A 16,107-nucleotide genomic window follows, 5' to 3' on the forward strand; every position below is an offset into this window, starting at 1 on the left:
TGTAGCTGTTGGCCTTAGGGGGTGTACTCTGCTGGGCTGGAAGTGGGTGGAATTTGGGGGTGGTGTGATTGCTCGGCTGGCTCTTCCGGCGTGCTGTCTGACGTCAGGTGAAGTCAGCTTAAAGAACAACTTTGCCTACAAACTTTTGCCACCAGCTTCAATTCTTTCGTTCGCTCAACTGTTTTTTCCCTCACTTTTCCTTCCTTCAGCGGCGGAGGCGCTGTTGCTGCATTTTGGGCAACATTTTCGATACCTGTCGGCATGTGTCGAGTACCAAGAGGTATTCCCCATCTGCACACCCATCTGCATCTGGAGCTCCGTTCTCGATTTCTCCTCCTTGGCGCCCGCATAACTTGCGCTCTAAACAAAACAAAAATGCGTTGGCAAAAGCGTAGGACCGACCAGGGACAGAAGAACCAGAGACACCATTTGGAATCTGCGAGGCGGGGGAGCTGAAGCTGAAGCTGGAGCTGGTGCTGGTGCTATGCAGGGGGCGTGGCCGAGGACCGAGGCAGCTGGCTGCGATGACTACGATGGTGATGGCGACACTGGCAACAGCAAAGGCAACGTTAGTGCAACACCCTACTCCAAGTGGGTAGCACAACTATGTGAAGTACGAAGTAGAATGAACTAAATATGCAAATATTATATATAAGCTGACTAACTAATGAAGTAGTACTAAGAAGTGCTAATAAATAAGAAGTGGTAATAAATAAGTTAAATATTTATATGCATAATTTAGGAAAGGGTATCCCTGCGTGGGTCATTCCAATGGCCACTAAGCTGCTCCATCCTGCCTGGCTGCTCGCTGGCTCTGGCTGAAAGGACAGCGACAGGCCGCCGAGGACGAGGACGAAGGAGAGGCCAAAGAAGAAGAGCTGGGGCGGCTGAGAAGAAAGGCAGAGGGAGGGGTAGGGTTTGGAGTGGCCTGGGAGCAGGCAGTGGATGAAGGGGGGACTGGCAGACACGACACACCAAGTGTACAATAGCTTTAAGCTTAAACTCTCGCACACTTGCACGCACACACGTTCAGCTGCCCCACACACACACACTAACACGTACATATATTGGGGAATACAGGGCCACGAGCAACTCGAGAGAAAAAACAATATTTCTGTTGCCTTTTCCCGCTGCGTGACGAGAAACCAGAGACGTGGAGCAACGCAGGCCCAGCCTTGGGGCGAAGTTCGGCTGCTTGTTTCGAATGATGGAGGGGGATCTAGGGGGGGTACGCGATCGGTGGGGCACCCTGTATCTGCAGCTGCTGACGGGGAAGAAAATTCACGGACGAACGCTATGTGTCCAAGTCCAAGAAAGAAAAATACTTGCCAGGCGACAGCGCAGCACAAACAGCCAAAGGTTCCAGGGCTGCAGCACTTTCCAAATATCTGGCAAATAATGGAGCACATACTCTATAGCATGGACACCCGCGAAGGCTCCAAAAGGGGGGGCACTACGTAGATGGGGGGCTTTATTTATACATATATACCACGCGGGGAAGCCCTTCGAACAAGCTAACTAGTTGAGTTACCCGGAAATCCATAAATATGGGAAACTTGCATGGGGATAAACCAGATATCTAACTCAGAGAATGATAAACTGTAATATAAGCATAATATTAAAAGAAGATTTTAGATTACTTCTCAGGAGCACAAACTTCACGCTTTGGGCACAGTTGTGACTATCTTTCCACATCGAAATGGGTCACTCGCTGGCTATCTGCGATCGAAGCGCAAGTTTGCTTCCTTATCGGGGAACACCGAAAATTAAATGATATTTTCGGTTTGTACAGCTGACGGAGGTCCGATAAGAATGTGTGCCCTCCCTCCCCAAAGAAGCGTATGTGTAACTCCCTGGGGAGCACAAAGTGCAAAGGTAGATAGGACTACATTTCAGAGAACTATACTAACTAGGGAACTACTAACTAACTTACAAACTAACTTAAAGTTTTCGGTTTCGGTGGTGAGTAATAATGAGTTAATATGATTTATATGTATTTATTTATCAGTTTGTACGATCTTTAGTCACAATTTTGATTATTATAAATAGAAATATATTTATTTATCAGTTTACACGATCTTTAGTCACAATTTTGATTATTATTATTTAGCATATTTTATACTATCTTTAGTCATATTTTTTATAATTATTATTTAGCATATTTTGTACCATCTTTAGTCACAATTTGTATTATTATTATTTAGCATATTTATTACGATATTTTTATAATTTTTTTTAGCATCTGAAGCTGAAAATCTTGAGTACAAGAAGCAAGAAGAGTTTCCTTTTCGTTTTAAATGCTAGCCTAAGTAAGTTAAATCACACAAAATAAATAGTGCTTACCATATAGTCAGGATTCCAATAGATGCTGTGCAACTTGAAGTTTAGAACACCATTTATTTTGAGAGCACTATATGGAATACCGACTGCAGCCCTGGCAGAATGGAGCAAAATGGAGGCGAAAGGCAAGGCGGCCAGGCAAGACGGCAAGCTCCAGCAATAGCTGTATGGCTATAGCTACGGATACATCTACAGCTACAGCTACAACAACTACGGCACCGGGGGAGCGGAGCGGGGGGCGCAGCGCCCATTTGAGGCAGCCATCAAGTAGCGAATTCGCCGCCACGCCGTCGAGCGTTTGACATATCCCCATACTTGCTGGCGCGCCGCCCCGAAAAGTATCTGAAAATCGATGAATTTCAACGCAGGCAGGCGGCAGATAAAAGTATCCGCTACTTTATGGTGCGGCCACCACCAAAATGTTTCGTATAAATGCGGCCCAATGCGGCATTGCCAACGAATACCCAACTTGCTGGCGCCGATCGCCCCGGCAAGAATCGTGAAAATCCGGTGGATGCAAGCGGGTCGAACGATTGAGATACTTTCTGGGGCGGATTTGTACCCCCGCCAACAGCGCGCCTTTCAGCCCAGCGGTGTGTGTGTGTATCTGTGAGATGCGCAGCCATGGGTATTGGTGAGTAGTATCTGTGTGCCGGCCTGCTGAATGTATCTGTGTCTCTCAGTTGCTGAATGAGCTTGAAATACGTTTGAAAACGCAACGGTCGTGCTTAAGTTAAGCAGCTCAAAGGGGTTGTGGACCCACGTAAATGTTAAATAGAATAAAATAAATTCATTGCTGAAAAATTCAAATAATTTAGGAATTTTACAGGCAGTCGCCAGCAACAACAGAAAAAAAAACACTTAAAATACTGCATTCATTATTTATTGCCTACATTCCGGGGCAGGCATGAGATAATCAAACATTGCAATTATCTGCACAGCCACACACGCACACACAGTAACCACAGACACGATGCATTCCATGCACATTTCATGCATTTCCTTTGTGCTGGGCAACTTATCAAGTTTCCTGTCCACCAAATGCAACCCCAAAGCAGCACCACCCCCAAAAAACAGACACGCACTCGCCCCACCGCCCACCATTAAGCATATACAATATATTCCGACCATGTACTGAACTGAACGAACTGCAGCAGCAGCAGCAATAGCTGCAACTCCATCAACGCAGCACACTGCAGCGACATTGAGGCGCAACAGCAACAGCAGCAGCAACAACAGCAACACAATCGCTGCAGTGCATCTGCAATTGCGATTCGGATTGCATTTTTGTTGCACGCACGTCATTTTTGTGTGGCTGCGGATAATGATTTGGTTACATTTGATTTGCATGCCCATTTTTATGCAAAAGCCATGCCCTAATACCCATCACCTGCTGCAGGATGACGACTAATTTGGCACGTCACTTTGACCTAAAACGAATTGGGTTTACAAATATTCTACAAATCATCTCAAATTCAATTGGTTATCGCATGTATTTCATATATTTGTTGTAAACGGTTGCAGCTTTTTATGCTTGCAGAGCATCTGCTATTTCACTTGGACATTGGCTCCCTTTTCGATGATAATGCAGTGGTCAAAAGGAAGTGCTATCCTGCCTGCTGGCTCCGGTGGTCAACGGTTTTTACTTATTCATGTGCTCTTCGTATTTGTTGCAACACATTTTAATATTCATTTCGGGGCGTGGCATCGGTCAGCCTTAGCAATTAACAGGAGCGGGTTGCGGAGCGCATTTGGGGGCAACAAGGGGAGCAGGCAGGGTGCTTAAACGAGTCGCAAAGATCCTAAGGCGGATCAGCCAGGCAGCAGGCAGCAGTCAGCAGTCAGGCAGGTGGCTGACACAGAAACCCGGCTGCCAGGCGAAGCCAAGCAACAGGCTGAGCAGCAATATTGGCAACAGCAACAAAAGCAGCAACAGCAGCAGTATGCAACCACAACAACAACATCAACTTGCAACAACAATGGAGCACCGAACACCGGACAACTCTTGACATGCATATGCAAAGGTCTTTCCCAGGTTTTGCGGCTCACAATCAATTTGAGAGACCTTCGCTCGCTTCGCATTGGGAACCCGCCAAAATGCAAATGACGACAGCAACAACGCCAGAATGAGAACTTTGACGAAGCCTTTGATGTGCGCCGTTGTCGCTGACTTAGCCACCCCCACACAGCGCTGCTCCGCCCCCCGCCCCTCTGCTCCACACTCCTCACCTTTCCGTTGCCGTTGCCCATATGGCACGCAATCTCGAATAATCAATATTTGCGAGCAGCCGGACTGGGAACTGGGAACTTGGAACTGTGAACTGGGACTGCCCAGGTCAGGCTGAGACAGCGGAAGTCGTTGTCACATCAATGGCGACAAAGCACTTCCGCCGCTGCTCTATTCTCCTGCGCACAAAGGATGCGACAGCCCGAGACAAAACACTCGAAAAAATAATAGTGCGTATCTGCATGGATTTGCAAGAACTTCAATCTGAATGCACTTTGGTGTAGCTCTGCATTATTCAGTTTTATTAGGTGCTTTATACATCAAAGATACATTTCACAAGCTTGAAAGTAAAGCAAAGTACTGCAAATGTTTCAATTGCTATTCAATCTCGCAGTGTATGAACTTTTTAAGCTGCGTGCCCAAAAATCAAGTAATGAAGTTCTGCACAATTGAATGTAGCTCGTGTATAGATTCGAATTTTTGTACGTAGCTGGAATCTCTTGAGTACCAAGCTCACCACGTTAGTTCCTTTGCCAATCCGTAGAGCACGGAACAATTGCTTGAGATACTTTTGGCGTATTTCTGGGGGAACAACAGAAAAGCTGAGTCTACCTCCAAATAAACTTCGAGGGCAACGATAACCCCTTATCTCTGGCGACTGGCGTAGGGTCTCTGGAATGTCGGAGGGATTTGGGGCCCTCGACTGGAGATACATACATATATATGTTCATATGTACATACATATGTGTGTGTATTCCCCCAGAACTTTTTTTTTGTAACGTTTTTCCTTACGTTTCGCTTTGATCGTCGTCTGCTCTTTGTGCATTCTTTCAGTTTGTTTTGCGTCGTCTGTTTGCGTGTCTTTTGTCGCCTGTTCTCGACTTTCCGTTCTCCGTTCTTCGCTCCCCAAATTCTCCATTCTCCGTTCTCCCGTCTTCTGTCTTCAGTCTTCAGTGCGAGGCATGCAGTCATCGGCGACGTCGCTGAATTTCGTTTCAGCCAAACCAAACCGAACCAAAACACCAAAACCAAAGCCAAAACCGAAACCAAAACCAAAACCAAAACCGAACTGAACCCAAAGCGAACTGAACCAAACCGATGGTGATTCATCGAAATTAAAAATAAGTGTTTTGTATCTGTATCTCAGCGCTTGTTTCACATTCGCTGCTGTGATGTTGATATTGCCGTTTTGCTCACATTCCACTGGCTGCGATATATTAGCTATTTTACTTTTTGCTTTAAGGAAGGAATGGGATTGCAGTCGCAACTCTCTAATACAAAAGGAAATTGGAGTTTCTAGATACATTTCGTTGGTGGATATTTCCCAAATGTATGCATTAGTCATGAACTCAGAGCTACGTAGCAACTGCCTAAAGTAACTTTCACTTTCATTCCAATAGAAGTTCAAAGTATTTACCTATAATTAAATGACTATTCTAGTTCGCAACAAAACATTTCCTTTAATAAAGATATTGGATTCAGATAGATACAAAGTCCTTGTAATATTCTGACTTAATATTCAGATAGATAGATTACGGTTTTTATTATGCACTTCGGATCAAGATGTATCTAGAATAAATACTTGTATCTGATATGCAACCAGATAGCTCCAAGGCAATGCCACTTGACTGAGATTTCCAGGGAGACTCCCTCCTCAGCGCAGCTATTAGTCATCGAACGCTTCCTGCTCTCGGTGGAGGGATTCAAGGACACCTGTTTCCACATTCCACGCCCAACGATTCCCGGCATGCAACATCCGCATCCATTCAAACACAGGCAGGTAGATACGTGCAAGTGTGTGTATGCGTGTGTGTGTGGCTGCTGTGATAACCTTGCTGCGATTGCAGATGGTGGTGCTGCTTTGTGTTTTGGTGGTGCTACAGCTACAGCTACGAGTTCTAGCTGCGGCTAATGGTGGTGCCTCGCATATCCTTTCTTGGTCACCTTGGGCGGCATTCACGAAATGTGTATCCATGACACGCACACTAACACACACACACACACACACACACACACGCACACACACACAGCCATGAGACCGAGTATCCAGGGGACACACATACGGGTCCGTTGTGGATTAAAATTTCTTCGTTCCTTCTACTTTTTTACGTACGTACGTAGAATGCATTTCCCTTGGCGAAGAGGGAGCACGGCCGGGGGGGTGCGTTGCGGGGGGAGGTGGGCATTTATTTTCGGCATTTGAAGTTAGTCCTTTGAAAAAACGGGGGTTTGAATTCAAAGCGCTAGACCGAACGAATCGCAGCGAACGGGAATGGAATGGAAATGTGCGAAGGGTTGCTCGACGTCCTCGTCCTCGTCCTTCTCCTCCTCTTCGTCCTCGTACTCTCCCCTTCACACAGTGTGAGTGTTTGCGTGTGTGTATCTGTGTGGAAGGAACACATTTGGATGCCAGACGGCCGTCGAGTCCCAAGCCCAAACTGAAACCCAAACTGAAACCCAAACTCAAACTCAAACTCCCTGTGCGACATTACGGCCAAGTGTAAGCAGCAGCAGCAGCAGCAGAAGCAGCAACATGGAATCGATTTTGGAATTCGTCTCATGGCGAGTGTGTGGCAAATGCTGATAAATGGGAGTTAGACTCGGAGTACGGCACACAGGATGGGATTCCCCTCGATGGCTTTCACTGCCACGGCCATGCTAATGAGATCCCCCCTCAAGAAGACCCCACGCACTGTGCGAGTGCAACACACAGAACTGATTTTGATAAAAATATATCACAAATTGTTCAACCATTTCAATTTCTTTTCTATGTATATATCAAACATTTCAAACTTTGGCTGTTTTCTGTTGGCATTTTTGAATCATGACCTCTTAACCATTGGGTTAATTGCAATGTCATTATCAGACCAAACTAGTTGGGCATCATCTTTCATGTGCATAGTTTATCTTATTCTAAACAAAACTCACATAAAGGTTAGCACTTTAAGGGGTTAACCTCTGGCATGAGCCCCAACTTAAAGTTTAAGCCAAAAGCTGATGAAAAATGTGGTTAAACTTTATTAAAAGAGACCAACGAGTTTAGGAAACACAACATATCCAAATGATACGGCATTGTTCTGCTTTTCTCCGTGTAACAAATGCAGCTGTCCCCTCAGCTGCATGACGCAAATGCAAGTGCAGCTCCCCTGGAAATCGTATCCAATGCCCCCCCACCAACCAACCAACCAAGAACGCACACCCATTGTGACCGATAAGTGACGAGGCCCGTGCGGTGGGTGGTTGCCCGTTGGGGGGTTGGCTCCGTTTGGCTGTCCATGTCGAGAACTCGACGCATTGATAAGATAAGCAATAGCCAAAGGGCGCAGAGTCGGGAGTTCTGACATCGGGCAATTGGACCCCAGAAGCGTGGAAAAGAGGTTTATAGCCGGATAGCCTGTAGCCAATAGCCAATAGCCTGAAGTCTGGTTGTTGTCGTGACTCGGGGCTTTCTGGCCTTCTTACGGCTGCGTTTCACAAAATTCAAAATTCATAGAATGCAAATGTTGGTTAAACAACATTTTGCCCGGCACACGACCGCTCTCCCAGCTCTTAGTAACTAGCTCCAAGCTCCCAGCTCCAGTCGCATTTTCCACTCGCAGCTGGGGCACAAACAGTGCCAGACACAGAAATAGAAACAGAAACAGAGACTGCGACCAAGACTGCGACTGCGACTGGAGACGGAGACCACACCGATTCAGGTCTCGAGGAGGAAGCACTGGAGGAATGGGGCGGTCGGCGAGAGCTTAAGTCTGGTTTTGTGAGTTGAATTTTAAGTAAAACTAAGTTAAACGGGCCGCTCAGCAACGTATAAATGCCCAACCTTATGCCGGGATTTACCTTACAACGTACTATACCATATACCATGCATATAAGGGGAGTGCAACCGCTGGAGGGAAATTTCCAAATCGGAATTAATATAATGAATTAGAACAAGTCATTGTATTGGCAGCTTTGGGAGAGTTTGCACTTTTCCACACTGCAATCTGCAACTGACAAAAACCTTATCAATATCTTATCATATTGGATTTATTTAGGATACTTCTTTGAACTGGCAGTCTTATAAAGTAGTAAGTATGGAATTCTATAGAATGTTCAAGTTCTTTATGTCCTAGGGACACGAATGAAATGCCACTTGAGGAGTTTTAAGACTTTGATAAGAATCTAGTACCTGCAATATTATTGGTTACCAAGCTGAGCTGCCTGAAGATATGATCTTGTAAGTAGATAACCCCTATACGTCGATGGATTAACGCTGCACTTTCCTGGATTTTGCTGACCATCATCGGTTAAGCCTCTTGGCAAATCGGATCGTTGCATCAAATTGCGAATCCGAGTTTCGAGCCCGGGTCAAAACTGCCTGGGGATAGTTAAAGCTTTAATTTTGAGGTCCGGCGATTGAATAAAATTTCCGATTGGGTGGTTTCCCCAGCAGTACATATGCACTTATTTATGTACATATGTACATACATGCTTATACCTTTTGTGGCAGTGTGCGTTGTGTACATAATCACGCACACACCGCTCTTGTTGCATACGCACATTTAATGCAAATTTAAGCAGTTAGCAAGCAAGTAAAACCGTTATGTGTACACAGGGATATGAAGCTGCGCCTACGTGTGTCTATGTGTGTGTGTGTGTGTGTGTGTGTTTGTGTGTGCGTTTGTGTTTGTATATAAATGCAAGTGTTTGTAAATGCATCGATGCCTATACATAATGCAGGCAATATAAATAATTGCAGTACATAGGCGGTCGAGTGTGCGTGTGTGTGCGTTGCACAACCGCATAAGCTCCACACGCACACACGCAGCTGGTGTATATATACACACACACACATATGTTTATATACATATATATCGGCATCTGCATCTCTGGCTGGCTGCACATTTCATTGCAATTGCATTAGTGCTGGGCCCTTTGTTCATTACAAAATGCAGAAACCCACACACGCACACGCACACGCACACATTCACCACGCAGTGCCGAATAAAATAAATTTCCCCACAAAACATTTACGCATTTGCGAAGCAAGATAAACAGCAGCATCCCCCAGTGCAATCAATAAAATCACTGACAGTTTTTTTTTTTTGAAATTTTTATACATGTTTAATTTATTTTCTCTTCGTTTCTCCTTCCACATCGTATCGCTCAAAAATTTTTTGGGGGTTGCGCCTCCTAAAACAGAAATATCAATTGTCGAAATAACTTAGATCTAGGGAAAACTCGCAATCGAAACTTAAGGGTTTTTTTTTTTCAGAATCAACATAGTTAATTATAATATGTATATAGTTTGCAAATGGAATTAAGGCATTCAGTATATTGCAGTTCAACAAAAGGTCATCGAATTCGGGATCATTTAACTAATCGAAAAACAGAGAATCGGAGGAATAATCCAGACTTAACGTAACATTGTACATATTGATTTAAGTTAAATTTATTTAATTTAATCCTCGCTGCTTAAATAAAATTACGTAATTGTTTTAGCAATATTTTGTTGCTGCTTGCTTATGTGTTCTTTTTTATACAATACATTTTATATCACAATAGAAAAAAGAATTAATTCGCATATTCTTTTCAATCGTTACCTTCTCTTTTTCGCTTGCTTACTTATAAATTAAACAATAAAAAATTTACAGAATTTCTTTAACGTTTGTGTTTTTGTGTTTGTTTGTGTGTTTTGTGTGAGTTTTTTTGCTATTAAACAAGGTCGTTTTTTTCATGTTTTTATAACTTGTGTTAATGGTTATTCTCTTCCCCTTTTTCGTTATTTGACTAATTGTGGCTTGACAAATGTTATGAACTAAGAATTAAGTTTACGCATTTTCATTAAGTGTCTACTATTAACATTGTTGTCGCTTAAGTTTTCGTTACATTTTACGTTTACGTTTTAATCAACTAAATTAAACGGCATTACTAACGACGCTGTACTAAACAATTCGCAACGAAGTCGGGAAGAAAACGCCGAGGCACAAAAACAAAAAAAGATACTAAGATACAAAGATACAAGAGCGGAGCACACAGCACCACAAGGCAAGAAAAATACAAATGCGGTGGGGAGCGAGAGAAGAGCGGATTGGAGCTACTCCCTCTCTTTTCTTCTTTTCTCATTTTCTCATTTTGTTGTTGTGCTGTCGCTGTTGCTGTTGCCTTTGTTGTTGCTGTGGCAATGGAGGACGCTGGCTTTTGTAGCCGAAGCGTGAATTAAAATAAACTATTTAAATTTATTTGCATCTGCTTAACTGCGGCCTGCATTGCACACGCACACACACACACACACACACACATGCGTGTTTGGGTGTGTTTATGCTGTCCCTGTGCATGTGTGTTTGCTGCCCACTGTCCCCCGCCCCCTCTCCTGCTGCTTATCGCGCGTCTCCATCGCCATGCACTTTGTTGCTGTCGGCCATAGCTGCAGTTGTTGTTATTGTTGTTGTTGCTGCCTGCTTTTTTCCTTTTTCTCTCTGTTTCGTTTTTTATCGCTGCGTGTAAGCCGACGCCAGCGGCATCTCCCCTCTCGCTCTGGCCCCCTAGAAACACAACACTACACAACAACGCAGCAGAACGAGCTCCATGGGCAGAGCTGACCGGTCTCAGCGGGAAAATAGCTAGTTCTGGCTATCAAGAGTCGTACTCAGTCAATGTCATTTGTATTTTTATGCTATTGTATAAGTTTTACTAGTATGCATTTGCAAAAGCCCCTTCTACAAAAGCTATGTTTTCTCAGCATGGAAACTGCAATAAAACTTTAGGTGGTGCAAAGGGGGCTTTTACCTAACCTTGGAGAACTGAGTGTTCACAAATAATAACTTTTTAAGGTTACGGAAGTCCGACTATAATAAGTTTAGTTTAGTTGTACTCATTTCAAAGCGTATTCCCGAACGAAAAATGTTTCTAACAGTGAAAACATCATTACTATACTGCTAGCTAGAAACACGCTGAGCTGGCAGCTCCAACCCCCGACGTCGTCTGTCCCTGTCCCTTTTGCCCCAACTCCGCCCGCGCGCCATGCTTGTTTGCTTTTTGTTGTTGCTGCGTTGTTTTGTGCCTCTCTGCTCGTTCCTCGATTCGTACGAAAAAAATGTAGTACAGCGTGTGGTATGGCAAACGAAAGCTATGAGTTTTCAGTGTATCTTGTCTGCCCTTTTCATTCCCGCCCGGAATCTATGGTTGGGAATTATAAGAGCCGCGAGCGGCCTCCTTCGCCGCACAGGCATTGCAGTCGTGGTGGACACATCACCTGACCAGCCAGAGGCCCAGGTTGAGCTTCTGCAGCTTGGGCAGCTTCATGATGATGTCGATGCCCTTGGAACTGAGTTGCGTGCAGCCGTAGAGATCGATGGTCTTGAGATTGGTCAGATCCTCGGCCAGCGTTTGCAGGCCCTTGTCCGTTATCCGGCTGCACTGTCCGATATTGAGGTTCTCCAACTCGTGCAGCGCCTTGGCGATCTTCAGCATGCCGTGATCGGTGATCTGGCACTGATTGAGGGACAGCGATCTCAGTCGGTAGAGTCCCTGGGCTATGTGCGTCAGGGCCTGATCGCTGATCTTGTCGCAGAAACTGACGTCCAGCGAGTTGATCCCGCTGCCGCCCTCGGTGAGGTAGGCCATTCCGATATCCGAGATGTTGTCGCAGGAGCGCAGGTTCAACTGCTCGAGCTTGGGCATCCGGGCCAGGTGCTTCAGTCCGCTGTCCGTCACCGAGACGCAGAAGCTCAGGTTGATCGACTTCAGCGAGGTGAGACCCTGGGCAATGTGGCCCAGTGCCTCGTCGCTCAGCCGCTGGCAATCCTGCAGGCCCAAGTACTCCAGCTGCAGGTTACCCTCGGCCGTTTCCCGCGAGAAGCCCGCCAGGTGGCCGATGCCCTGGTCGCTGATGTGCCAGCAGGAGCGCAGATTGAGGTGCTTCAGCTTCTTCAGGCCCCACGCAATGAGCAGCAGTCCTGTGTTCGTGATGTTGCAACATCCGCCCAGTTCCAGGGTCTCCAGATTCCTCAGATGCTGCGCGATCCGCCCCAGACTCGTGTCCGTGATCTGTTTGCAGAGGGAGAGGTCCAGTGTCTTGAGGTTTGGCAGATCCACGCTGAACGCATGGCCCAGATTCATGTCCGCCACATTGAAGCAGCCGCTCAGGTTCAGCGAGGTCAGAGCGGGAACGCCCAGGACCAAATCCTTGAGCGAGCGGCGCAGCGATAGGATCTGCACCTTTTTGATGCCCCGCTTGACCAGGCAGTTGAACAGACTCGGACTGGAGCGCTTGAGGTGCAGCTTGGCCTCGACGCCCTTCCAGACGCTCTTGGCATAGGCCGCATCCCGCCAGGCGGTGCAAACCTGGGCCGCTCGGCCCAAATCCCTCACTGGTAGGTGCTCGAATATCTGTTCGAGGAGTTCTGGGAACAGGTTGCTGATGTGGGTGCCCTCCACCGGCGGCGGACTGTCCGGCGATGCTGGTCTGTGCGGGAGGTGGTGGTGATGGTGATGATGGTGCTGGGCGTGGGCCGCTGCTGCTGCTGCTGCAGCCGCCGCTGCTGCGGCATGCTGCAAGTAGAGGGCCGGCGGCAAGGTCTGCAGCTGGTGGTGCGGCGGTCGGTGGTGCAGGGCGTAGGGCGTGAAGCGCAGCAGGTGGTGGTGGGTGGTGGTGGCTCCGGTTCGCGTCAGACCGGGCAGCTCAGTCTGTTGATAGAGTTCGTCCATGGCCCAGCTGGGCGCTCCTCCGGCTCCGGCGCCGCCACTGGGGGCCGCTCCGTTGCTCCCGGATCCGCCACAGTGGCTATTCAAATTGTTCAACACCGCGATTGTTTGATGATGGAAGGGCAGCAGCTCCGTGTTGGTGGCCATCTTTTGCGTTTACACTTGGCTTGTCGCTTGACTGCTACTTTTGGAACTAACTGTTGGGATTGGCTTTTCTATATGCGCTGCATTTTACTGTTTGTATGCTTGGTTGAAGACTAGTTGGGTTCACTGTGGTTATTCACTGCACTTAACTCGAACACTGTGTGTAGTTGGAAGTCCAAGTTCTATTTGTGTGTTCTTTGTTCTTGCGACCGAGACGCGATGCGCACGAACCGGATGATAAAGTAAAACTGAACTCGCAGCGCCGCAGCGCCTTGCTTTTACCTGAAATACGAATGCAGTGGTATTGGTATTGGTTGGTTTTGTGTTGGTATTGGTTACATTTTTATCTGAGCGTATTCAGCGCGCTGCTCTCTTCTCTTTTTTCGCTCAATTTTTTGAAGTTCGTGCTCTTCTCTTCAAGATGCGAGTAACGAGTACGAATAGCGAGTACATTGCTCGTCGGTTCAGTCTGTTGAATTTGTTGTGTGTGCGTGCGGTTCGGTCGCTATTTCATTGCGATTGCACTTGGAATTGACTTTGTGCGGCACGTTTATTAGAACCATTGGTTTTCCTGCAAAATTTCAGCACAATTTCTAATTAAAAGGGAGCATATGCGCTTTCTTTCCTTTCTCTTCCCTTATCGCAAGTACTGCGGCAATGCTGACTTCTAGCCAGTTTGGCTTGTTTAAGGCTAGATTTTTGGTGCGGGTGGATCTAAGCTGTAGTTAGTAGATTTGACATCACGGCATATGTAACTACAGATAACTAGAGATACTTTACATATCTGTATCTTAAATATCGAATTTAGTAATATTTGTTCGTGTGTTTTATGTATCAGTATCCCCTTGCTTTTATTAAATAGAAGAAAAAACAGTTAGTGATAGAAGAAGCTTCCCTCTGTTTTCTTTCTTGCCGAATCTGGAGCTTTCTCATCACTAACAGGCCTGGCTTGAATTTATCTTTCGGGTTTTTCGGTTTTGGACCCCAGCTCCATGTTTCCATGTTTCAGGTTATTCTTTGCCCGTCGAGCCGAAGTCGAACTCAATGCCAAACTCCGACGCATTTGTTGTTTCTGCTGCATTCCGATTCCGAAGTCGAGCAGGTACCTGTCTTCGTTTTCTATCGCATCTGTGTGTGTATATATACATATGTGTTTGTGTGTGTGCGATCGCTGCTCGCTACCTGCGAACGCAAGCGGGGCAACAACAACACAGTTCTCGGTTTCCAGGAAAATATTAACGATAGGTCCAAAAAAGCAGAAACTACGTTGCCGCACACACAGAAACTGGGAAAACAGATTGGGATGCACACATCCAGCGGATGGCACAACAATAGCGAACTGGCATTGTTATTGATACTAGGAAAGCCATGCACCATCCATCTATCCCGCTCTGTTGCATTTGCCCCCTAAAAAAAGGAAAACGCCGCCGTCTTTTCTTTGCCTTCTAGAAAAAACATAGAAGAAGAAAAGGGACCAGGATCGCAATCGAGAAAGGAACCTAGGACCTGGGAAAATCGGAGTCGCTACCTGACCCCGAAACGCTCACACCCGCACCCTCAAACATGCACTGATATCAGCATCCTGTATTTGAAGAGGCATAGCTACACTGAGAACATAGTACAGTTCAAAAAGATAGTTACTCAAATGGTAGTGATCAGGTCTGCAGCTCACCATATATTGCAATTTCTGAGTTGTGACATCTAAAGATAATGTATCTGCATTACAATGCGCTTTGCAGATACAAATTATCCATCGATATTTAAGATACTTGAGGCTAATCTTAAAGAGAAACACATACAAAAGTATTTGGCAAATAAACTGCAGATTTCTCTCAGTGCAGGGAAAGAGCCTGCGAGGATTTCTCGGCCCTCCTGCTGAGGACCCTCGCAGTCGTACAGTCATTATCCTGGCGGGCAGAAGGGCAAGGCGTGCGTACCTCCGACCTTCCTGCCCCCCTCCACCACCGCATCTTGCCCCTTGCCTCTGGTATCCGTATCTGCTACCTGTCAAACCGGTTTGGCCAAAAAGGGCCAATCTTTCCCTCTATCAGTATGTGCGTTTGGACGTGTCAAGGCGGCCATCGAAAACCGAAATAATCTTTTCGCTGGAACTCTGCAGCAACTCTGCAGTCCTCCGTCTGCGACTCCGACTCTGGAATATAGTGCGGCACATATGTATAATAATCGATTGGTTTTCGGCTCTTTCTCCCTCATCTTGGCCCTTCCCTTCCCTTCGATTCCTTCTTTTGGTTTTTTGCGCATTGCGTACTATGATCACGATCATTAAAGCTGCCGCGGGGGCATCACAGGTAGAAGCAAAAAGCCAGCGGAAAAGGTGCAACACGCAGTCGCAGTGCCAAATGCAATCTCCGTGGGCAGACGAGGCAAATGAGGCAGCTGAGGATGAGGGAAATGGCCCACGCAGATATAACCATGTTTGGGTCAGCCCAGCGAATTTGAAGTGCATAGCTACTTGTCTTATCTGCGGCCAGCAGATACAAGATACGCATTAATCTGCATATGCAGATGCAAATGTGCACACCTGCCAGTTGATGTCTTAACTCCCCCCAAATAATTGATTAAGTTTACTTCAGAACATTACGGAAAGATCAAACAAGTGCTACAGCTGCCACTCCCCATATATTGCGATTATAGTATTCCGCTTCATATATAGCGATTATAGTTTTCCTAAAAGTTCATAAGATACCTCT

General features: G+C 46.2%; 1 protein-coding gene across 1 annotated transcript; it reads right to left on the reverse strand.

The window, feature by feature from the left end:
- Window positions 1–9,683: 9,683 nt before the first annotated feature.
- Window positions 9,684–13,652, reverse strand: LOC6531316 (F-box/LRR-repeat protein 14). Its single transcript, XM_002092084.3, has one exon. The coding sequence runs from the start codon at window positions 13,397–13,399 to the stop codon at window positions 11,798–11,800; it is 1,602 nt and encodes a 533-aa protein (XP_002092120.3). The 5' UTR covers window positions 13,400–13,652; the 3' UTR covers window positions 9,684–11,797.
- Window positions 13,653–16,107: the final 2,455 nt, after the last annotated feature.

This window comes from Drosophila yakuba, chromosome 2R (genome assembly GCF_016746365.2).
Source record: "Drosophila yakuba strain Tai18E2 chromosome 2R, Prin_Dyak_Tai18E2_2.1, whole genome shotgun sequence".
NCBI lineage: Eukaryota > Metazoa > Arthropoda > Insecta > Diptera > Drosophilidae > Drosophila > Drosophila yakuba.